We start from the raw sequence: 10,486 nt of genomic DNA on the forward strand, positions 1-10,486 counted from the left end.
ATAGAGGACATATCCAGAGGAACATCTTACTCAAGCATTAAGGGCTCTGACCAGTGGTCAAAACATAATGATGTTTGGTATCAGAACTATTTTGTAATGTGAGGAGATCATAAACAGGGGAAGAGACTTAAGTAACAACACTTAAGGGAAGGAATAGAACCCATAGATCATCTAGAGGATCCCTTGCAGCTTTAACATTGATATTTGTTTATTTTAAACCCTACTCTAATATCTTGGGAAACCCGAGCTACCTGTACCTTGCTGTCACCTGCATGTGCAGGACTGGGCAATCATATCCTCATACTCCTTGTATAAGATACTCCCATTAGCCTCAACCATAAGGATGCTAATGGGAACATACTTATAAGGGACACAGGAGGGCTGAGGGACACTCTGGTTCACCAGCTCATTGACAAGGTTCTGGATAATGGCGTGATTGGGAGAATTGAGACCATAGCGTAGTACCCGAGGGCAGGCTCCTTTACAGTAGTTTGGGGTATAGAGACTGGGAGCAATGATCCAGTGATCCCAGCCCAGCTGGTGGAAACTGACTTGGAAATGATGGAGGGAACACTGGTTAGTTTCAGGCCCATCACGTTCCTGGGAGGGGCCAGGAATCTTAGATGCAATACTGCCTGCTCGCCGTGCCCTCCGCAAGAGAAGAGAAGAGTCCCTTTCCATAAATTCCTCCAGGCTTCCAGTTAGAAGTTTGGCCTTCAAAACACTTTTATGAGTGTCATTGAAATAAAGTAACAAGAAGGCAGTATCCAAGGATGAAGTGCCATGCCACAGTAGCTCAAGACCCTCACTACCTTTTTGCTGTTGACACATGAAGTGGAGTCGTAGAACCCTGTGTCTCTTGTGATTCCAGAGCCTTTGCTGAATGTGTTGTGTGATATCCATCTCTGTCCAAGTGTTGAATAGTAGGGAAGGCTTTGAGGAACCTCTTCCTGAGGAAGGAAAATGGTTGGTTTGGCTTTTCTGGAGCCAGGGCTCCACATGGCAGGAGAGGTGGAAGCCAGCTAGGTGGAGTTGATGGCGGTAAAGCACAGTGGCTCTGATTAGTTGGTAAGCTACCTGGTTTGGCCTCAGAGGAAAGTCCAGGGTCTGTATATGCTGGGGGCCTGCATAAGAGTAAACAAGAACAGAGGATTAGCTTCTTACCCCCAAGCCTGAAACTCCCTCACAAACCTCAGTGCAGGCTGACAGCTGTAAGCAGCCTTAAAATGAACTCAAGATCATGATAATAGCTATTGTTTATTTAGCATTAGCTCTTTAACCTGCAATAACCTTATAAACTAGTTATTATTCCCATTTTACAGACAAAGAAATTAAGGCTCAGAGAGGCAATGCCAGAGGACATACAGCCCATGTGTGGTAGAATCAAGATTTGAGCCGAAATCGCACTCAGCTCTACCAATTAACTAGCTGTGTTACATTGAATAAACATTGAGTAAGTTACTCTAAGTCTGTTTATTCACCTATAAAATGGGAATGTTAATAGTACTTACCTCATATGACAGTGGTGAGGATTAAGGACACCATGTGTGTATTTTGCCCAATGCCTGGCACCTGGTAAGTTCACAGTAAAGGTTAGCTACGATATGTTGGTTGTTTTCCTTGGAGAAAGGAGTGTAAATTCTGTCTGTTGTCATCTCTGAAACTAGCAAAGGCCCAAGATTGATCTCATCATGTTCCCATGACTTCCTTGAAGTTGATGACTATTTGCATTCCCTAGAGAGCCCTGCACTTCAGGAGCCCACTGCTGTCCTGCGACAGTCTAATGAACATGTTTAAAGCAGAATTAAGCATCATGGGAATAAAGGCAATTCCAAAACACATTTGGTACCAAACTCCCAATGTGGCTACATGGTCTAAATGAAAAAACTGCTTGGTATACAAGGATATTGGGGTACAGCATTTAAACACTTGAAAAGTTATGAACAGACCTTAGAGTCAAACAGACGAGCTCAAATCCTGTCTCTGCCACCCACTGTCCTTGTGACCTTTGCAACTTATTTAACCTCTGTGATTTAGTTGTTCTTGTCTTTAACAATTAGGCTAATTGCTCCATGACAGCGAATGATAGTAGTTGTCATTAAGGATTAAGTACAATAGCAGATATTCACTGAGCCAGGTATACAGACTCTCAGATTTTAGCTTGTTTTTGTCCTTTCTGAGGCTTTGTAAATTTCCCCAACTCAGCCTTCTGTACTCTTTGCCTTCTAAGAATAACATATAAAAAGCCCTCCACAAGAATGTATATGGGTATTTCTCAATTACAGTTTTCAGTGATATAACAAGCAGTAAGAATTTCTTTGAAAGATAGTTGACACATCACTCAGTTGCCCTGGGGCCTGGAAGAGATTCCTCAGGTAGGCCTGAAGGCAATCCATTCTTAAATTGGGCCCCTAAAGGGTAGCAGGATTGGAGCCAGCTTTTCCCAAGTTTGCCATTCTTTGAAAACCAAGCCTGAGAAAACAATCTGCCTACCAGGCAATGAAATCTGACAGTAAACTCACTGATCCTCTACACTCTTCCCCCCTCCCCCGATTTCTCTGCCCTCCAGGACAGCATGGAATGATAACTCACCTCTGAGAGGCCTTGCTACATTAGCTGAAGGCCTCACCAGCCTCACCATTGTGGCCCCAATTGTGCGGTTCTCCCTAGGGTGCCCACGCGTGTCAGCTGAACGCTGGTACAACTCCAGCATGTATTTCATGGGATACCCTAGGACTTGTGGCTTCCTCTGCTGCTTGCCAGGGGCTTCTTCTAGCAGCTCCCGAATCAGGGGAAAGGTGGGGGCCTCAGCCAGGAGGGCAGTAGAGGGTTGCCCTACCTTTTCCATTTGGACTCTGTGTTCTGTAAAAAGCACCAGTCCCCAAAGAAGAATAATTCTAAAGATGCTGAGGAGGACCATCTTGAAAGGCTGGTTTTCAGCAACACATTCCAGACCAAGCCCAAAGGATATCACTCTGTTCCTTTCTTTTCACACAGGTAACTGCATCCTGACTTCACAACTACAAAGGACAGGGCAAGAGAAAATGAAAGGCAGGCAGACCCTATGTTTCTTCTTCTGGGTGGATTTTCTGGACCAAATGAGGTCTCCTAACTTGGCCTCTTTGCATCAAAACCAATAGAAACTGCAGGTGGGACAAGGCAGTATGTCCCCCAAACCCTGCTCTCCAGGGCTGGTAACAAGATAGCACTTACTCGGAGGCTGAGGTAACTTAAAAGAAGCTCATTCCAGGACCTACTCCCTTACCTTATCCACTAGGATGAAAAAAAGCAGCACCAGCCTGCTCTGCTTCACAGCTTTAAAGGAAGTCTCTCAATCAATTCTTAAAGGGCCAGAGGCCTCCTTCTCCCATCCCACTTCAGTGCAGTACTGTCTCTAATGCAGCATTTCCCAAAATGTGGTCTGCTGATGACTTGCAGTAAAATGATCTGTGGTACTGGTAAGAATGTAGATTTCTGGGTCCCCAGAAATTTGAATCTTAACAAATATTCTAAGAAGTTCCTATGAACACTAAAACATGGAAACTGCTGTGTGGCTGCTAGAGCTTGAAGAAGATGCCTTAACAGTGGTTCTCAATCTTGGCTGTACATTGGAATCACCCGGGGAGCTTTAACTATGATGGATGCCTGGGTACCATCCCCAGAGATTCTGATGTAGTGGGTCTGGGGTGTTACCAGGGCATCATGATTTTTCAAGTTCTGCAGGTGATTTTAATGTGCAGCCCCCTTTGAGTACCCTGACTTAGAATTTTCTGGTTTACCATGGAAGGTGTTGAGATCCTGAGTGGGCTTCATCAGAGAAGGCTGGGGCGATGGAAGATAAATCTGTGGAAGTTGGCTGGGAGCTCGCCTAGCTTGGCTGGTTAATGGGAGGCAGCAGGGCTGGGTCAGTTTAGTTAAGGCTGCCCAGGCCAAGATTCTGCAGAAAAATGGTTGGTGGAGTTCTGCTTCTGTCCAAGGAGAAGCAGTTTGTTGGGGCTCTAAGGAGGAGGTGGGGCAGGAAGTCAAGCTGTGGCTCTAGAAGATGATGTGGCAGGCCTGATTGGTGGAGACCTTTACCTCATACCAAAAATATCTATAGACAAGCATCATTATTGTGGAACAGGCACGGATGTTGTAATCACAATGTGCTCCCCACGATGTGCTAGTTCTGGGCTCATTAGCTGTGGAGAGGCAGCCAAGAAGCCTCTCTGTCCTCCATGTCTGCACCACTCCCCCCTCTTCTCTACCCCTTCCTTTAAATTGTGATTCTGTCTCTTATTAGCTATAATTTAACTTCCCCAAAGCAAGTCTCTTCATTTTCCTGAGCCTCACTCTCCTCACCTGTAAAATGGAGATAACATGTTTTATCTCACAGGTTGTCGTAAGGATACAAGGAAATAATCTATGTTAATTGCACAAACCTAATTAGACACAGGACATGGTTACATGCTCAAAATGATTTGTTCCCTTCCTTTATTTTTTCTAACATGACCTTGGTCCCTGACATGTATTGTAAAACAAAAGGCCTGGGCTTATGGGTCTTTTATATCTGGACTCAAATCCCAATTTAAAAACCCATTAGCTGGGTGACTTTAAACATTTCTCCCGGCCTGAATTTCTTCACCTGAACTGGTGGGTCCTTCAGAGAGTTGTTGGGAGAATATTGTATACATTTGGATTGTATACAATAATATACAAGTAAGGGATTCAAACAGATGATTCACAGTAGGCAAAACTTGAATGCCAAAAATATACAAAAAGGTGTAATAGAAGTCAGAAAAATGCAATTTAGAATCACATAAGATACGATTCCACACCCATAGAATTGGCAGCATATTAAAAGTGTGATGCTATTAAGTTCAGGTGAAGATATAGGTAACATAGGTAACTCTTACATTGCTGTTGGGGATGTGATTTGATACAATCACTTTAAAGAGCAATCTGTATTACCTCTAGTGAGGTCGAAGATGTATAATTCAGCAATACTATTTCTTGAGCAGTACCTTTTAGAAATTTTTGTCTGACTCAGAGAAATAAATACATTTCACATCGCAACCCAATACAAACATAAGCACACTCTCACGTACACATATATACTTGAAGTAAACTTCCTGAAACAGTACTTATCCTTACAACATATTGGGAGGGGTAATATATCATGATGGGTAAGAACACAGCTCTGGAGCCAGAATCCTGTTTAAATTCAGCTCCACCATTTATAATTTTTTAAAAGTTTTTATTGGTTTCAGAGAGAGGAAGGGAGAGGGAGAGATACAGAAACATCAATGATGAGAGAGAGTCATTGATTTGCTGTCTCCTGCAAGCTGCCTACTGGGGATTGAGCCCAAAACCTGGGCATGTGCCCTGACCAGGAATCCAACTGTGACTTCCTGGTTCATGGGTTGATGCTCAACCACTGAGCTATGCCTGCTGGCTCCACCATTTATTAGACTGATCTTGGGCCAGTTACTCAACTTCTCTGTGCCTCAGTTTTCTCATCTGTAAAATGGAAACCATAGTCTCTCTCTGCTTTAATTTTCTAATATGTAAAATGGGATTAATCAAAAGACCTCATAGCATTTTTGGAAGAATTAAATGAGTTAATACAATAATAATGCTAAGACCTCATAGCATTTTTGGAAGAATTAAATGAGTTAATACACTTAAAAGAGTGCCTGGCACAAAGTAAGTACTAGACACAGGTTAATTGTTACTACATTTGATGCAAGTTGTGCTCACCAGAAAGCTTGGCTCTCCCTGACATGCTAGTTCTGGCCTCATGAATTGCAGAGAGGCAGCCAAGAATCCTCTGTTCCCCTTGTCTGCACAGCTTCTCCCTCTTCTCTTACCCCTTCTCTGCTGCCCCTACGTTCTCTTTGGCCCTTGACCTCTGTCTGTTACCAATTTAAACTTCCTATTTTTCTATTCAACATAGCTAAATAAAAGAACAAGTTGTCAGGACAACTATCAAAGGGTCCATATAAGAGTTTTGGGCACAGTTTTCTTTGATGTTTCAGTGGTATTGGATTGGGATTACATCTGTCAAGAACATTTTTCTGCCATCTCTTAGCAATGAGATTTTGACACAGGATCAAAAGAAGTAAAAAGAAACAACATATTACACTGGAAAGAGCATGATTTGGGTTTGAATTCCTGGTTCTGACAGTTATTGGCTGTTGCTTAATCTCTCTGCATCTCAACTTTTTTTAACTGTAAATTGGAGATATTCTTAACCTTCCAGGATTGTGATAAGATTTAAATGAGATAATGTATATAAAGTATCTGGCACATAAATAATCCTAAATAAATGGTAAATTTATCATTAATAACCTATGATTTTAAAGTATATATAAAGTATATCTGACTGAAGGAGATATCTACTCAGTATTCTTCTAAAGTTCAGCTGAATTTTTATTCCATCCCTTTACCCAACAATGCTTCAAGAGACTCACTTCATTGAATAGGTCAGCTTTCTTATTTTCAGAAAAAGATTCAAAAACCAACCCCATTCTTACCACCAAAATTGAAAAAAGCTGACATGATTATTTCCTGGAAATGCCCCCTGGTGGGCCCAATGTATGCTACTGCCCCAAACCCCCAGAAGAGGGCATCAACTTTCTTTTCAGCCTTATGGTTGGATGTGTGGGGTAAGGTGGAAGGGCGGGTTATAGGTGAGAGGAACAGGATCAACTAAAGGATATTTACCAAGACTTCTTGCTTTAGAAAAGCCAGTATGTGGAAAACAACTAATTGTATAAATTGGACACTTTAGGAGGAGATTATTGACGTGACAAAAGGGATTCTTGAAACAACAAAATAGGTCACCACAAGTTGCTTTGAGCAGCAGGAACCCTTATGTGGTATGGGTTAACTTTTGAAACTAATGTGCTGGGCATACTTGTAAAGTGCATAAAATTTGCAAAAGAGTAGAATTGTGTCTAGTTTTTGGGAGAATGACTATTGTATAAAGTATACATGTATAATAGATTCTTTCTTTTACATGATTATAATTCACATTTTTTTTGCAATTGTATTCATTCAACAAATCTAATATCTAATTAAGCATCTCCTTGTGTTAGATATTAAGGGTACAGGCCTATAGCCAGACTTCAGGGGTTCAAACTCCAGCTCTATCATTTAATTAGCTTGGTAATTTGGGGCAACTGACTTGATGTTTCTCTGCCTCAGTTTTCTCATCTAATAACAAGAATATTAATAACACTGCTAATAACAAGAATAATAATAACACTGTTGTGATGATTAAATGAGTTAATCCATGTAATAAGCATAGTGTGTTCTAGACACTATATTAGACCCTGGGACTACAGAAATTAATATGCCAAGTCCTCTCTCTTCAGTACTCCCAGGCACTGTACTAGGCACTGAAGTAGGTTGATGGATACCAAGATAAAATAGAAAAAATAGGAAACATTTCCCCAAACCAATACATTTTCTCTAATTACTGTTCTGAGATCTTGAAATATGGACCTATTTTCTAGATGTGTTTTGTTTATAAAATCATTTTCTATAAAACAAAGATTATAGGGACGGGGGTTGAGGATGGGTGAAAAGGGGAAGGGATTAGATGTACAAATTGGGGATGTAAAGTACAGCTTAGGGACTATAGTCAATAATATTGTAATAACTAGGTATGGTGTCAGATGAGTACTAGACTTATCGAGATGATTACTTTGTAAGTTATATAAATGTCTAATCACTATATTGTACATCTGAAATGAGTATAATATTGTATGTCAACTGTATTTGAAAAGTAAAAAAACCTATAAAAAACAGGTTATGGTATATTTTTAGAAATATTTATTAATTTGGTACTAGACTACATTCTTTTATATTATACTCATTTTATCTTCATATCAACTCTGTGAATTAAGTATTGTTATTCCCATCTACAGATAAGTAAACTGAAGATAGATAAAGGAAACTTGCCCGAGGTTCCACAGTTCTCAAATGGTGGAGTGTACTGGGATTTGGTCTCCAAGTCAGATTAATCTTAGAGTCTCTCTCTCTCTGTACTTTGTAGGTTGCTATGTAAACTGCCAATAAGCATTTAGCCCCTTAACAAGACTCAGTTACCCTATAAGGTAATCTCACAGAGGTTCCTGAATAGAATACTAAAATATAAGCTCTGTGAAGTCAATGATCATGCCTATCTTATTTATTATTATAGGTACTCAATAAATATTTGTTGAACAAATGGCTGCAATAGAAGCTTATTATTCTTGCCAAAATCTAGGCTGATGAGCAGACTCTTGCTGGATTCTTGTTGTAATGTTACCTCAGAGACGGCTCTGAGCTATGAAGTAGAAGAAAATCTGAAACAATCACTTTTCCCTCCCTGTGCTTTCAACTCCTTTTTTAAAAGAGTCATTATTGCCTGTATTAATAAGTCCTTGTGATTCTCTCCATCCCTACTGATGCCAGAGGCCCCAGTAAAACAAGAACCCCCTTTGTCATGCCTGGGTAGCAAGAATAACTGCTCACAGCATTTGGAAATGGGCAGTGCACCAGCCTCCCTAGTCTGAAGACCAGGAAAGGCCTAATTTAATTGCAGTTCATTCAGGTCCAGACTCCTAGGTAGCCAAATTAGTCTTGGGTCATGGACACTGCACTAAAACACACTCATCAAGCATCAATGGTGTACTAAGCATTGTGTTGGGTGTGTGATGGTGGAACCCAATTCAGCAAGGAAAACCTTTGTAAAGGTCCCAAGGATGCAAAAGATCCATATGGCTAGAGTGCAGAGAAGAGACTGGGGGAAAGAATTCCAGGTAAGGATGGTATGGTAGCTAGGAGCCAGGGCATGAATGGTCTTGTAAGGGCTACTGCTAGCTTTTGTGCATCTTTTTGACAATTAACAGGACAAAGATGCACACCAAAGTCTGCTTTTCCAAGGCCCGGGTCCAGAAGCAGATCAGGCAAAGATTCAAAGCACCCAGAGGTTCCCCTCTGCCTGCAGGGTGATTAATCTGAGTGTCTTAATGAGCCTCAGGCTATAGACCACAGCAAGGCATAAACTCCACCCAGTGGGGTGAAGGTTTACCAATGGGTGGGGCAATTGCTTCCCCCCACTTCCAGGCAGAAGTTGCCTGGCTGGCAAAGGTGTGCCCGAGAAAGATGTCCTCTGCAGTATTGGAGAATGACTCAGCACAGGAATTCAGATGGCTGCCCTCTGAGCTCTATCTCCAGAGCCTACAACTCTGGATTCTTCTCACACAACTCTAGTCCACTCTGCCCTCCCCCTGCTGGAGCCCAAGGTGAGTGGCTGCACATGAAACTTTGTGCATTGGCTCTTTAAGAGGGTGCCTGCATTTCCAGCTATCTCTTCCTGGCAGACAGAAACCCTGCTGCTTTTCAAAGCCAGAAGTTATGTGGGCACCTTTCTCAGTTCTGGTGCTCTGGGCTGGGGAGCCCAGCTTGGGGTTTAGACCCCAGAGTTCTCAGTGGGAACCTCCCACAGCTGAGAGGTCCCTCCTGACCTTCAACTGCTGCCTGAAGCAGCTGTAATTATTTCATTAATTACAACTGTGAAATAGGTATGGGTATTCCTGTTTTACAGAAAGAGTAATTGAAGTTCAAAATAGTTAAGTGATTTAACTGACCAGACCTCTCTCACCTCCGCATTTCCTACTAGTCTCTATGCAATCTCCACTTTATGTCCTTGGTTATGAGGGTGCTCTCCAGCTAGTCTTCAGTTGATTATTCAGGATGGTTTTTATATCTTTTAGTTGTAATTCCAGCTTGATCCTGGGAGAGTGTCAGTGTAGCTTCCACTTAATCTGCCGCCATCTTGGAATCTTCTCTTTTCGACAAAACAGGAGTGCACAAATGAGAAAAAGATAACCGTTCTAAATAGACACAGGTCTATGCTGAATTTCAGCCCTCACATGCCCCCTTGACAGGGCATCTTTGTGTAGTGCACTAACTGCACAACTATTTGCAACTATCCTATTTTTAAGGCTTTTGGCCTTCTCTGTGCTTTAGCCACACTGACCTTCTGGTTATCTTTCAGTTTTTCCATCAAACTATAATACCTTTGCCTCAAGGTCTTTACATATACTGTCTACTATGCCCAAAATACTCTCTTCCCCTCTCCTTCCCCAGAGTACTCCCACTTAGCCTTTCTATCTCAGCTAAAGTATCACTTCCCTGAGGAAGCCTTCCCTGAGACCTTAGATTAGATCTAAAGAACATTTAAGGAAGATTTGCAATGAGGATGACACTTGAATTGGGTTCTTAGTTTGAGTAGGATTTTAATAGGTAGAAAAAATAAGATGTGCCATTCTGGAACCAGAATATTTTAAATATTGCCCTCAAAATTGTAAGAAGGATGGGTTGAAGAAATCTTAAAAGGTTCTGCAAAACAGGACCTAAAGAACAGTCATCCCTACTGTGGGACACTTAGGGAGAGCTGAGAAGCAGTTGTAAGGAAAAAATTCACATACAAGTCATGCAATCTGAGCATATA

At 41.6% G+C, this 10,486-nt stretch overlaps 1 protein-coding gene across 1 annotated transcript; it reads right to left on the reverse strand.

Moving 5' to 3' along the window:
* Positions 1 to 264: 264 nt before the first annotated feature.
* BMP15 (bone morphogenetic protein 15) lies at positions 265 to 2,920 on the reverse strand (the record flags this gene model as incomplete). The annotated part of the gene is made up of 2 exons (XM_081126070.1): positions 265 to 1,124; positions 2,593 to 2,920. 2 exons carry the CDS (start codon positions 2,918 to 2,920, stop codon positions 265 to 267), a joined length of 1,188 nt encoding a protein of 395 aa, XP_080982196.1.
* Between the last annotated feature and the right edge of the window lie 7,566 nt (positions 2,921 to 10,486).

Source organism: Miniopterus schreibersii, assembly GCF_964146895.1.
Source record: "Miniopterus schreibersii genome assembly, chromosome: X".
In the NCBI taxonomy this organism is placed as follows: domain Eukaryota; kingdom Metazoa; phylum Chordata; class Mammalia; order Chiroptera; family Miniopteridae; genus Miniopterus; species Miniopterus schreibersii.